Source organism: Mustelus asterias, chromosome 25 (genome assembly GCF_964213995.1).
Source record: "Mustelus asterias chromosome 25, sMusAst1.hap1.1, whole genome shotgun sequence".
Taxonomy (NCBI): domain Eukaryota; kingdom Metazoa; phylum Chordata; class Chondrichthyes; order Carcharhiniformes; family Triakidae; genus Mustelus; species Mustelus asterias.
This window is the reverse complement of record NC_135825.1, coordinates 55,591,194-55,605,091: the sequence shown is the minus strand read 5'-3', so window position 1 is coordinate 55,605,091 and position 13,898 is coordinate 55,591,194. Positions and strand designations below refer to the sequence as shown.

At 47.2% G+C, this 13,898-nt stretch overlaps 1 protein-coding gene across 1 annotated transcript in view; it reads right to left on the bottom strand.

The window, feature by feature from the left end:
* Positions 1-483: 483 nt before the first annotated feature.
* def6a (DEF6 guanine nucleotide exchange factor a) overlaps positions 484-13,898 on the bottom strand; it is a 207,887-nt gene continuing 194,472 nt past the window's right edge. Inside the window, exons 11-12 of the mRNA XM_078197830.1 lie at positions 6,380-6,470; positions 484-3,286 (exon numbers count right to left, since the gene is read on the bottom strand). Of these exons, the coding sequence (XP_078053956.1) occupies positions 2,982-3,286; positions 6,380-6,470 (396 nt within the window). The 3' untranslated portion in view covers positions 484-2,981. The remainder of the gene's footprint in view (positions 3,287-6,379; positions 6,471-13,898) is intronic.

Sequence of the window (13,898 nt, the reverse complement as noted above, 5' to 3'; positions counted from 1 at the left end):
ACAAGTAGGCTTACATTAACACTGCAATGAAGTTACTGTGAAAATCTCCTAGTCGCCACACTCCGGCGCCTGTTCGGGTACACCGAGGGAGAATTTAGCACGGCCAGTGCACCCTAACCAGCAAGTCTTTCGGACTGTGGGAGGAAACCCAGGCAGACACGGGGAGAACGAGTAGACTCCGCATAAACAGTGACCCAAGCTGGGAATCGCTGTGAGGCAGCAGTGCTAACCACTGTGTCACCGTGCCGCCCCACTTATAAAGACCATGATCCCACATGCTTTGCTGACTGCTTTTCTCAACGTGTTTGGCCATCTTCCCAAGATCGATGCCTATGCCCACTTGGGAATTAAATATTTTAAAATGAAAATTGTTTGATGTTTTGGAATTTTAGGACGAGCTTCTAGAGATGACAAGGCAATAACTAGCTGTCCCCCCTGCCCTGTTACTGTGTGCAGAAGCATAGACATCGAGTCACACATCTTAAGAAAACTATTTTATTACAGTAGAAACGTAACAATACTGTACAGGTGTTATTTTGATGACTTTAAAAATAATGTTTATAATGAAACTTAGCTACAGCTGCAACTAATGCATAATTCTGACCCATAATCAGTTGTTTAATTAGAATGTGACACAGGAAGCCAGTATCCCACCTAAGTTTGATTGTGGATTAAGTAACAACTGTTATGATGGAATCACATTGATTGCGTGTACTTTGTAAGCATGCTTACTTGTCAATAAAGAAACTATACAAATACATGTCATTTGTGCTAACAAATCCCAGTTGTATCAAATTGTAACCTTTCCAAAATAAATACGTCTGGAGTTAGCCAGTACCTGCCCTTCACTTTTAAAAAAACTTCAGCGTTTGAACTAAATATTTATTAAAAACAGCTGCATATATATTTTACAAGCGTCAAGCATGAGAATTAAAGCAATGTTGAGATGATTTGAGATACTTCTGACTGCAGCCCAGGAATAAAGGACGCACTCATTTAAAAGCATTTATCTGGAGAGAAGCTTGTCTTTATTTATGAATCGCAGAAGCGCCTTTGATTCTGCACCTTGAACTCGAACATCCTGTACAAAATTAGAGTCAAACCAAAATCTGTATGATGACATTGAAGAAACATTTGTACATTTCTCCTATTCACATTTAATAGAGATACAGGTCCCCCGAACCTGGAACTTTGAAACACTTTCTAATGGATACGAACGGTTTGCTTGGACAATTCTAGCTTTGGCTGACACATGCTGGCAAGTTTAGGCAAGTGCAGCTTTAGATTTCAAACAACACTAGTCAGAATAATTAGTCTCACAACACCAGGTTAAAGTCCAACAGGTTTATTTGGTAGCACGAGCTTTCGGAGCGCTGTTCCTTCATCAGGTGAGTGATGAAGGGGCAACGCTCCGAAAGCTCGTGATTCCAAATAAACCTGTTGGACTTTAACCTGGTGTTGTGAGACTACTTACTGTACCAACGCCGGCAACTCCACATCAACACTCGTCAATGAATGGGTAAGGGCTTAAATTCCGAGCACTGCTTTGTTGCTGATGAAATAGGAAATTTTAATAGCTTCAATAGGCACTGTCACTGTATTATAAAACATGAACAAATCGGAAAAGAATAGACTTATATTTTGACAGTAAACTTTGGTTGTTCAGGTTAGAATTAAGTAATTTCCAGACCGCTCATTCGTTGGGTTACGAATACTGTGTGGCACAGAAACAGACTGAGCCGCCGGAGTCTCCTCCCATTGGAGGCACGGTAGCACAGTGGCTAGCACTGCTGCCTCATAGCGTCAAGGACCCGGTTTGATTCCCAGCTTGGGTCACTGTGTGGAGTCTGCATGTTCTCCCCGGGTGCTCCGGTTTCCTCCCACAGTCCAAAAGACATGCTGGTTAGGTGGATTGGCCATGCTAAATTTTCCCTGTGTACCCGAACAGGCGCCGGAGTGTGGCAACTAGGGGATTTTCACAGTAACTTTATTGCAGTGTTAATGTAAGCCTACTTGTGACACTAATAGATTTTAAAAAATCTTTCCTCCTCTTCTGGGTTCTTCTGAATTTCCTACTGGATTTCGTGATGACTATCTTATATTGACAGCTTCTATTAATGTTCATTTTCACAAGAGGAAACATTTCCTCTGTGTCCACTCTGTCAGAACCTTTCACCGTTTTAAAGATCTCTCACTCACTTGTCTTCTTTCCGACAAGAGAAAAGAGACCAATCCTTTCCTGATCTGTATACACAATTCTGCTATCATCCATGCAAGTCTTCTCTGCACCCTTGCTGGCATCTTTGTATTAATTTTCCAATAATGTCACCCAAACTGCAAACAATATCCTAAGTGGGGTCTAATCAAAATTCAATATAGGTTTAACGTAACCTTCCTACTTTTCAATTCTATTCCATTGGAAATAAAGCTCAGGGTGAATGTTTAATGGTGAGGAAGTTGATAGTATTCAAAACTGGACATTTGGTCTCCAATTTTAACAAAGATGTTTTTATCAATTAAAAGTTTTTTAAAAATTCAAGATGTCCAGACTCTGCCACAGCATGCAGGTGTAAGAATGCGACCCACAGTGGTTAGCACTGCTGCCTCACAGCGCCAGGGACCCGGGTTCAATTCTACCACAGCATGCAGGTGTAAGAATGTAACTATATGATGAAGCTTCAATCTCAAATTAAAGCTTTCCTTCACCATTCTTGATCCAAGGTCACGTTAGGGACTGCTCTCTACTGAATGCAAACAATAGCTGGTGGCCTCAGGAAACTTGGGATCATTTCACTTTTAGAGACGTCAATTATCCTTGCGGAAGAAGCTCAAGATATTGGTTGACATCATTTTTGACATCTACTTTTTATGCTATTCATTGGTGACTCTGAACTTTATGCTCTTGTTGTTGTGATGTTTACCGTCCAAAGTGAAGCAATGGAACACCAAACAAACCAAATCACCTTCTGGTGACGTCTGAACTATCGCATGAGTTCCTCCGTTGGATTATCCTCCGAATCTTCTGTGGACGATCTTTGTACCGGTTTTCTTACTTCCATGGAATTTCTTTTCAACTGTCCATTTAAGGCCGTGGTTTCCATTTCCACAATTGAGCTTGCGTTTGAAGGACAGTTTGAGAGTGATTGGTGGAGGTTTTCTTTACCATGCTCGCTGGCGTCATCTTTCTCCTCCAACTTTCCCAATAATTTTACTCGTCCATCCTTCTGTCCTCCTATTGTTCCTCGAAAGCTGGTCCCGACAGTGGGCGTGGCCGTGGGCCGTTTATCTAAAAAAATGTGAACAAGAATGTTGAAAATGGCTACATGTGCCAGTGTGTGTGGAACGCTAAAAGACTATGGCTGGAATTCTCCGGCCATTCACGCCGGTGGGATTCTCCGGTCCTGCTGGCGTGGGGTGATGTCAACGGGAATTCCCATTGACAGCAGCGAGAATCCCGCCGCTAGCAAACAAAACGCCACCTCCCGCCAGCGGGAAACACGCGGCTGGGAAGCCGGTGAATCTGGCCCTATTTGTCTGTGCAGCCTGTTCTCCTTCACACCAGCAGATCCCTTACTGGTTGCACTAACGTGGACCGCCTACAACTTCCTGAAGAAGCATATACAGCACAGGTCAGGAATGCGGAAACGGAATTGTTGGCCTAGAGGAGGAGACTCTGAGAACTCAATCCACCCAATTTCAGAGAACCAAACAGCAGAAAGCAGCACTGAACTGTATCAATGGCAAAAATATTTGTGTATCACTGGTACTCTGGTGGGGGATGGGGTTTGTGAGTTTGCACGTACATCTGTGTACGTGTACGGGCATAACTCCTGAACTGCTGTTCAGCGGTTCCCAGTGGGAAACTTCCTGAATTCTCCCTCACAAACAGCTGGTCACTCAGCAACATCTTTCCCAAATTCGAATCCCAACTTATATTTTCCAAGTCCCATTTTCTCCCCTTTTAATCAGTATTTCTGCTATTTTAGCAATTACTTGCCTTAAACCTTCCCTCGCTTTCAAACATATGGAAATATTCAGACATTTAATACTAACAGATTGTAATAATGTGAGGTGCTGCTGCACTTGAAGTTAAAAGAAAATCTATAATTTTTTTTAGGTCTATTTGTGAGAGGGGACTGGGCACTTATAATTTGGTTTTGTTTCGCTTGCTTTCTACCTGTTGCTGGAGGTAAAAATCACCTTCTGATGTGCAGTCACTTCCACAGGTGGTATTTGAGTTGGGAACATGTAGAAACTAATTTAACACAGACTGCTCACTCTTTGAGATATCAATGTTAAGAATTTGTTAACACTTTGAGATGGGCTGCTACTTCTAGCAGTCAGGGAATTATTGCATCGATTTTGATTTGATTTATTATTGTCATGTATTAACATACAGTGAAAAGTATTGTTTCTTGCGCGCTATACAGACAAAGCATACCGTTCATAGCGAAGGAAACAAGAGAGTGCAGAATGTAGTGTTACAGTCATAGCTAGGGTGTAGAGAAAGATCAACTTAATGCGAGGTAGGTCCATTCAAAAGTCTGACGGCAGCAGGGAAGAAGCTGTTCTTGAGTCAGTTTGTACGTGACCTCAGACCTTTGTATCTTTTTGCCGAAGGAAGAAGGTGGAAGAGAGAATGTCCGGGGTGCGTGGGGTCCCTAATTATGCTGGCTGCTTTGCCGGGGCAGCGGGAAGTGTAGACAGAGTCAATGGATGGGAGGCTGGTTTGCGTGATGGATTGGGTTACATTTATGACCTTTTGTAGTTTCTTGCAGTCTTGGGGCAGAGCAGGAGCCAACCATTTGTCGCACTGTGGGTTCAATCAGGGAAGACTGATCAGGTGAGCAGGTTAGCTTGTGCCCAACGCAACTGTTGGGTGTATGCTGGTTTTCCATGGAGGCCCACATCAGTCTGAAGGTGGAGCCAAATTCAACATCATACTGCACTTAAATGCCACAGGTGTGGTGCAGGCACACAAGAGGCATCGCCGTGACTTATCGGCTGGCTCTCACATAGAGAAAGGCAGGAGGTCGGGTCTGAGGTAGTTTGGGAGGCCAAAAACTGTTGCTGGGGAAGGAGAACAGCAAATGTCTTGGGCGTTGTGTGTCAGCAACATCAGGCGGCCCTTTTAATAAATGGCTCAGGGGATGCAAACATAAACGCCACCCACTTGTGTCTGAATTTTGCACGGGAATGGGATATTTGTCAACTCTTGCTGAGGCTGGATGGGAGTGGATGGGAAAGAAGCCAGTCGAAGATAAAAGGATGGGAAATCCAAGATGGAGCCGTGAAACAGTCACAAAAACAGAAAATCTCAGCAGGTCCGACGGCATCTGTGGAGAGAGAACAGAGCCAACGTTTCGAGTCTGGATGACCCTTCGTCAGAGCTGAGAGCGAAGAGAATCAGACAAGATTTACACGGTGAGGGTTGGGGGGGGGGGGGGGGGGGGAGGGCCTGTAATTGGACAAAGGAAATGTCAAGGATGATGATGAAGGCTGAGAAAGAGGCAAAAAGATCATTAAGTGATCGGAACGCGTGAATGGCAAATCAGAGGCGCAGATTGTTAAGGGACTACCCAAGGAAAGTTGGAAGTTGCCCTGGAGGTGGCCGGGAGGGGTGGGGGTTTGGAGATGAGATGGAGAATGAGATTGGAGGAGTGGAAAAAGAATAAAAGGTGATGAAAATGGATGAATGAGATAAAAGCAGAAATGAAATAAAATAAATGGAAATGGGCTGAAGGTGGAGGGGAGAGTTCATGCTCTGAAGTTGTTGAACTCAATGTTGAGTCTGGAGGTAGAGAGTCGGGGCATTGTAAAGTACCCAATCGGAAGAAGAGATGCTGTTCCTCCAGTTTGTGTTGGGGTTTCACTGGAACATTGCAAAAGGCCAAGGATGGACACGTGAACAGGAGAGCAGGGTGGGGGCGTTGGAGTGGTAAGCGACAGGAAGTGGCTTGCAATAGTCTGTGGGTAAGTGACGAAGCATTGCAACACCTCCAGTTGATTGTTGCTGTACCAACACAAACGCAACGGGAGATGTCTATCCACCCAGAAATATAAGAAGCAGGAATTTCTGCAAGCTTGCGTGATCATCCACTTTGGCAGAGGATTGACAGAAACTGCAGTCAAATAGTCAATCGCCCATGTTAAAGTTAATCATTGGGAGATTACCTACTCACTCATCATGGTTCATGCGCAGGCCTCCAGGTTTAGGTTCAAAATTCACTTACAATCTTTCGCTGCAGGTTCTTGTTGGAGCATAATATTTCTGGGTTTTGCATTTTGAGGTAAACTTTTAAGCAAAATCAGCAATTTGAAAAAAATATAATAAAAACATTTCTTCTCAACGACGTAATTAACTTCAATGTATGGTTACCTCCTGGTCCAATCGGATGCATTAGCCTGTTCATCTGGACATTCCAGTGCTTAACGTGTGAACTTGCTTGGCGTAATTTCTTCTGTGCAGCCTGCAAAAGGGAGAAAACTGTCACCAAATGAAGGCCCGTTAATGAACAAATGGCAGCTGGGCTGGTGTCAATGCCTGCACAAGCTCTCTGCAATATTCAATATTTTTATTGTATTGAGATTCACAGTGGTTAGCACTGCTGCCTCACAGCAAGAGGCTCTTGGGTTCAATTCTGGTCCTGGGTGGCTGTGCAGAGTTTGCACGTCCTCCCCGTCCCTGCGTGGGTTTCCTCCGGGTGCTCAGGTTTCCAACAACAGTCCAAAGGTGTATGGGTTAGGTGGATTGGCCATGACAAATTGCCCTTTAGTGTCCCAAGATGTGTAGGTTAGGGGGATTAGTGGGGTAAATACGTGGGGTTACAGGGATAGGGTGGGGGGAGGGCCTGCGTAACTTTAATAGGGTAAGATATTCTGTCGGGGAGTTGCCTCGATGGGCTGAATATCCTGACCCACTCCTTAAGTCACTCCCAAAACCCTGTCTTCCGCCCCCAGGCATCTTTCTGTATAAATGCAGCACTTATAGCATCTGCCCTTTGATCTCTTCTCTCCTTGGTGTCAAAGATCCAAAAAACATTCCTTCCAGATGTGGCAATGATTTAGAATCATAGAAACCCTACAGTACAGAAAGAGGCCATTCGGCCCATCGAGTCTGCACCGACCACAATCCCACCCAGGCCCTACCCCCATATCCCTACATATTTTACCCGCTAATCCCTCTAATATCCGCATCCCAGGTCACTAAGGGGCAATTTTAGCATGGCCAATCAACCTAACCTGCACATCTTTGGACTGTGGGAGGAAACCGGAGCACCCGGAGGAAACCCACGCAGACACGAGGAGAATGTGCAAACTCCACACAGACAGTGACCCAAGCCGGGAATCGAACCCAGGTCCCTGGAGCTGTGGAGCAGCAGTGCTAACCACTGCGCTACTTTTCCTACTTTCGATCCAGCCTATTGTATTCACTGCTCACAATGTGGTCTCCTCCGCATTCAGAGACCGACGGCAGAATGAGTGACTGCTTTGTAGAACACCTCTGTTCAGTCCGCAAGCATGACCTGGAGCCTCCAGTGGCCTATCATTTTAGTTCTCTCCCGTGGACTCAAGCTGACATCTCTGTCCTCGGCCCACTGTGTCACTCCAGTGAGGTTCAGCGTAAGCTGGAAGAGCAGCACCTCATCTTTCTTAGAATCACTGAATCCCTACAGTGCCGTAGGTGGCCATTAGGCTCACTGAGCCTGCACCGACCACAATCACACCCAGGCTCCATCCCCGTAACCCCGGCTAGTCCCCCTGACACTAAGGGGCAATTTTTAACCTGGCCAATCAACCTAACCCGCACATCTTTGGACTGTGGGAGGAAACCGGAGCACCCGGAAGAAACCCTCGCAGACACGGGGAGAATGTGCAAACTCCACACAGACAGTGACCCAAGCCGGGAATTGAACCCGGCTCCCTGGCGCTGTGAAGCAGCAGTGCTAACCACCGATTGGACACTTTACAGGCTTCTGGACATAACATTCAGTTCATCAATTTCAGATCATGATCTCAGTGCCCATTTTAGAATCACAGAATCCTTACAGTACAGAAGGAGGCCATTCAGCCCATCAACTCTGTGCTGAAAACGATCCCATCCAGGTCCTATCCCCGTAACCCCTTGTACTTCCCCTGCTAATCCCCCTGACACTAAGGGGCATTTTGTTCCCTTTCTCTGTTCAAGTTGCAGTTTTTCTTTCAGTTTTGCTTTCAGTCAGCAGCACATTGGCCCTGTTCCTTTGTGTCTTCTCTTGTCCAGTCATCATTCTCTTTGGCCTTGGAAGACTAACTCCTCTTCTCCTGACTGCCAGCCGAGCACAGGACCTCCTGCTGTGCCTGGCGCCCACTCCCTGCTCAAAACCCCATTCCTTCTTGAACGTTCCCTCAGTTCTGATGAAAGTTCAGAGTCTGAAACACTGGGGGCGGGGTTATCCACAAACTCCGCCCTCCCCGCTGTGATTTGTAGTGGCGGAGGAAGCCTGCCATTGGCCAATGGCAGGATCTTCCATTCCCGCTGCTGCTAATTGTCCACATTTTCTGCTCCTGGCGAATCTGCTCCTGGCGAACCCGCAGTGGGGGGGGGGGGGGGGGGGGGAGAGAGGCACTGCAGGGTGGGGGGGGTGGGACAACCATCGACGGGACTGGAAGATCCCAGCAGCAGGAATGGCTGGAAAATCCCTCCCATAAACTTCATTGCTGTCCACAGATACTGCCAGGACCAGCTGAGTATTACCAGCATTTCCTGTTCTCAATCTAAGACATGACTTAAAGGGGATTTTAATAGTAAAGAAATAAATAGGGGATTTTCACAATAACTTCATTGCAGTGTTAATGTAAAACTACACGTGACACTAATAAATAAACTAAACTTGCTAAGCGGCATTGTTTCCATTTTATGGTTGCGTGATTTGCGTTCCTGGTCTTGCACTCTGATAGTTAATGTCGCACCTTCGATCTTTGCTGCTTTGCATCAGTTATTTGAAAGCAGCCGACAGCAAGCGCAAGCTGTCAACTGTAATACTTCTATGAATTTCAAAATGATTAACGCAAAGTCCCAATAAACACTTTGTGAAGGTTTCAACATGAGCCAGAGTCATGTTACTTTGACCTGTATTCTGTACATCACCACAGATACCACATGCTAAATGGCAAACTTCCACATTGTGAAATTATTCTGTTACTCCCACTCTCCTCCCTCAGTGAAGTCACAATTAAAATTAGCCCATGTGGTGATACTATATTTAAAAAAATGCATGATAAACTTTCGTTCCCTGATAACAGCCAGATTGAATTTACAAAAACGGCTAATTTTGTTCTTCTCTGTTTTGTAATATCGGCTGTGATTCTCTTGAATTGGGACAAAGTGTCCAACCTGAAGGGTTTCCTGTCTATCAACTAGGATTCTGCCAGCGAATTAATGCAATGTGGACAGCCAGCCCTGCTGTACTGAGACCGGGCCGCCATTTTTAAATGGCGACCCGATCTACTCGCTTGGAGACAGGCACCCCTTCCCACAAATGGTGGCCCCCACACTGACCAAGGGAGGACCACCAACTTGTCACCAGTGAGAGGCATCTCTGCCCCTCCCCCATCCCGAACCCACAAATAACAGATAACTCCCTCACCACGCAGGCATGAGGGTACCTGACCCTACCCAATCCGACACCCCCGCTCCCTGGCGCAGCCCCTTCCCCTCAGATTCTCACACTCAGGTCCCCTTCAGGCCATGTGCAGTACCAATAGTGCACTGTCCCCTGGCATCTGGCACTGACACCCTGGCCTGGCATGTTGGGCCCGGAGGAGGCTCGAGGAGATAGTTCCATAAGACATAGGAGCAGAATTAGGCCACTCGGCCCATCGAGTCTGCTCCACCATTCAATCATGGCTGATATTTTTCTCATCCCCATTCTCCTGCCTTTTCCCCATAACCCCTGATCCCCTTATTAATCAAGAACCTATCTATCTCTGTCTTAAAGACACTCAATGACCTGGCCTCCACAGCCTTCTGCGGCAAAGTGTTCCACAGATTCATCACTCGCTGGCTGAAGAAGGTCCAGTGACCATTTGCCCCTCTGCTGTTGCCATGTTGCAAAGGACTGGTCCCTCAAGGGTCAAAGAAAAAAGAACAAAGAAAATTACAGCACAGGAACAGGCCCTTCGGCCCTCCAAGCCTGCACCGACCATGCTGCCCGACTGAACTAAAACCCCTACCCTTCCAGGGACCATATCCCTCTATTCCCATCCTATTCATGTATTTGTCCAGATGCCCCTTAAAAGTCACTACCGTATCCGCTTCCACTACCTCCCCAGCAGTGAGTTCCAGGCACCCACCACCCTCTGTGTAAAAAACTTGCCTCGTACATCTTCTTTAAACCTTGCCCCTCGCACCTTTAACCTATGCCCCCTAGTAACTGACTCTTCCACCCTGGGAAAAAGCTTCTGACTATCCACTCTGTCCATGTCCCTCATAGTCTTGTAGACTTCTATCAGGTCGCCCCTCAACCTCCGTCGCTCCAGTGAGAACAAACCAAGTTTCTCCAACCTCTCCTCATAGCTAATGCCCTCCATACCAGGCAACATCCTGATCCTGAGGGTTGGGTGGGCTCAGGCTGGGGGGGAGGGGTTGACCTCCCCATTCTCCCCAAGGATGGGGGTGTCGTGGCGGGACTGCTTGTGGTCTCACTTGCTCTTTTGCAAACCACTTCAAAGAGGAAGTTAAACCACAGACCGCCAGTCAGGCTTAGACTCTGTCAATATTGCGGTCAGGATCAGTGGAGTACTTGCGGCGCATTCAATTCTGAAGGGAAATAAAAATAAACACAGGTGGCTGGAGAATGCTAGAAATCCATTGAGCTGGCAGCTGAATCTTTTACGAGGCACTGCATGTTGAATTTGACGAAAGATTTCAAGTGCAATGGAGAGAGTTTCAACAATTTCAGCTTGCTGGGAAACCCCAACAACTTCAAATCAAAGCTGTGTGAATACACTGGGGCTGAGTGCACAGCTGGGCAGACCGGAACTACCCCCAGGTGAAACTGACATCCTGTCAGAAAACTTCAAAGGGGTCTGCTCACACCTGCAGATTCTGACAGGGAGAAAGAAAAATCTCTGCTGCAGAATGGAGTGTTGCAACGATTTAAAATCCTGACAGCTGACTGGGGGCATGGAGGTTAAAGTGACCTGGCCACTTCATAATTAGCACAGCTGACAGACAGGAATACAGCTGTCTGAAATCACTTGCCAGTGGTAATCTTCAGGTCTGCCAGAGCGAGAAGGGGCAGTCCTTGCGGTTAACCCCTTGCCCTCAGCCCGAGCCCACCCAACCCTCAGGGTCCTTGAAGGACGCATCCTTTGCAGCCTGGCAGTGGCAGAGGGGCAAATGGTCACTGGACCTAACGCCTTGAGCCTCCACGGGCCCCAAAGCGCCAGGCCAGGGTGTCGGCGCCAGGGGGCAATGCACTGTTGATACTCCAAGGTATGGGACCTGGAGAGAGGCTGGGCGGAGGGTCTGAGGGGGAAGGAGGGCTAAGTGGGTGTCAGTGGAGGGAGGGGGGGGGCTGAATGTGGGGTCTGGGAGGGAATGGGGGATATGTGGGGGTTCTGAGGGGGGAGGGTAAGGGGCATGAATGGGGAGTTGGGTCGGATAAACCTTGTGCCTGCATGGTGGTGGGGGTGGGTGGAGATGCAGTGGCAGGATGCCTCTCTTTGCTGAGGAGTTGGTGGTGCTTCCTTGACCTTTAGGGTCCAACATGCTTGTGGGGACCTGTACGAAAGCCTGCCCAGTGCAGGCAGATTCCACTGGCAATGCGGGTGAATAGCGAGAGCCATTTGAATTGGGCTTCAAGCCTGCTAATTCCATTGAAAGCTGTGGGCAGGAACCCAAGCGGTCCTGGCAGCACGGCCTGGGAGGGTCACAACGGGCTTGGCCACCGGCTCACAACCTGTTTCTCCACCGACTCACAATTCTCCGGGTCATCGCGATACTCACCAGGAGTGGGCGGCACGGTAGCACAGTGGTTAGCACTGCTGCTTCACAGCTCCAGGGACCTGGGTTCGAATCCCGGCTCGGGTCACTGTCTGTGTGGAGTTTGCACATTCTCCCTGTGTCTGCGTGGGTTTCCTCCGGGTGCTCCGGTTTCCTCCCACAGTCCAAAGATGTGCGGGCTAGGTTGATTGGCCATTCTAAATTGCCCCTTAGTGTCCCGGGATGCATAGGTTAGGGGGGCTAGTGGGTAAATATGTAGGGATATGTGGATAGGGCCTGGGTGGGATTGTGGTCGGTGCAGACCCGATGGGCCGAATGGCCTCTTTCTGCACTGTAGGATTCTATGAGTGAGAATCCCCCCCCATCGGACACAAATGTCTTAGATCTCCAAGTTCGGAATCCAGGGACACTGAAAGCTCCTTGTGGATCAATAAAACATGATTTAAATTCCTATAAGGTTGGGGAGAAGGACAGACAACCATCTCGGCATCTCCAGTGGTTGAAGCAACATGCTACTCATCTACAGGATACATCAAAACCAGGGCATTCACTGCCCATTGTAGATCAGAGGTTTGTATTGTGGCAGCTTCTAGAAACACCAACTGGTCACTGTCACTGCAGAGCGAGGGGGAAATTAAACAGATCCAGGTTCATTCGCATGAAAGAAAATGGTACAGGGAACCAATCCACATACAATGAGTGAGCTAGAGTCTGAAAAGTGGCTTCAAAACAACCTAAAATTTGCTGAACTTATTATACAATATCTCACTTGTCACGGGGGAAGGGGGTGGTGGGATGGAGGCTAATTTTGCATGTCATCGACTTATCCTCAGAACTCATGAGGGATCATTAAAACATCAGCTCTGTATTCTGCCCGACAGATCCTGCTGACTTGCTGAATTTTCCAACATTATCCCTTTTTCTTTCAGAGTTTCAGCCCGTTTCGCAGCTGTAAATCGTTGGTTCCAAAATGGTGACCAATCTCAGAATATTACATGTCAACAGATTCCCATTGTCTCATCCTGGTCCTGACAAAAGCAGCATAATCTTTCGATCTTGGGTGAGATTTTCCAGCCCCTCCCGCTATGTGGCATCTTCCAGTCCGAAATCAACAGGGATTTGAACGGCTCGCTGCATCGGAGACATCCTGCGACAGGGCTGGAAAATTCCACCTCTGGGGCTTTGGTTTTACAGTCCGGATTGGAATGAAATACTTTTCATCATTCTCGATATAGCCAAACAAACAAAAAAAATATAACCTTTCTACTTTACTTTCTCCATGAATTCTGTAACACGGCAGGCTGCTGAATACTTATGGCTCATATTTGGACTTAGAATCATAGAATCCCTACAGTGCAGAAGGAGGCCATTTAGCCCATCGAGTCTGCACCAACCACAATCTCACCTAGGCCTATATATCCCCATTACCTTATGTATTCACCCTGCTAATCCCTCTGACACTAAGGGACAATTTGTCCTGGCCAATCAACCTAACCCACACATCTTTGGACTGTGGGAGGAAACCGGGAGCACCCGGAGGAAACCCATGCAGACACGGGGAGAATGCACAGACTCCACACAGACAGTCACCCAAGGTTGGAATTGAATCCGGGTACCTAGCGCTGTGAGGCAGCAGTGCTAACCACTGTGCCGCCTTTTTGTGCCACCATGATGCCCCTTCTTGACCTCTGCAAGTCAGAGACATCCTTATTATAGTTTTAATTTGAACACAATTTGAACTAAACGGGTGAACTCTGCTGGTAAAAATGCAGAGAAAGGAGCTTGATTGGAACACATTGGACACTGCTGTGATAAACATCACCAAAATTAATTTCTACTCTTCGAACATCATCTAATTGCTCAGAAAGTATTGCTCCCAATCATGTTGTGATTTTAGGAACAGACTAGT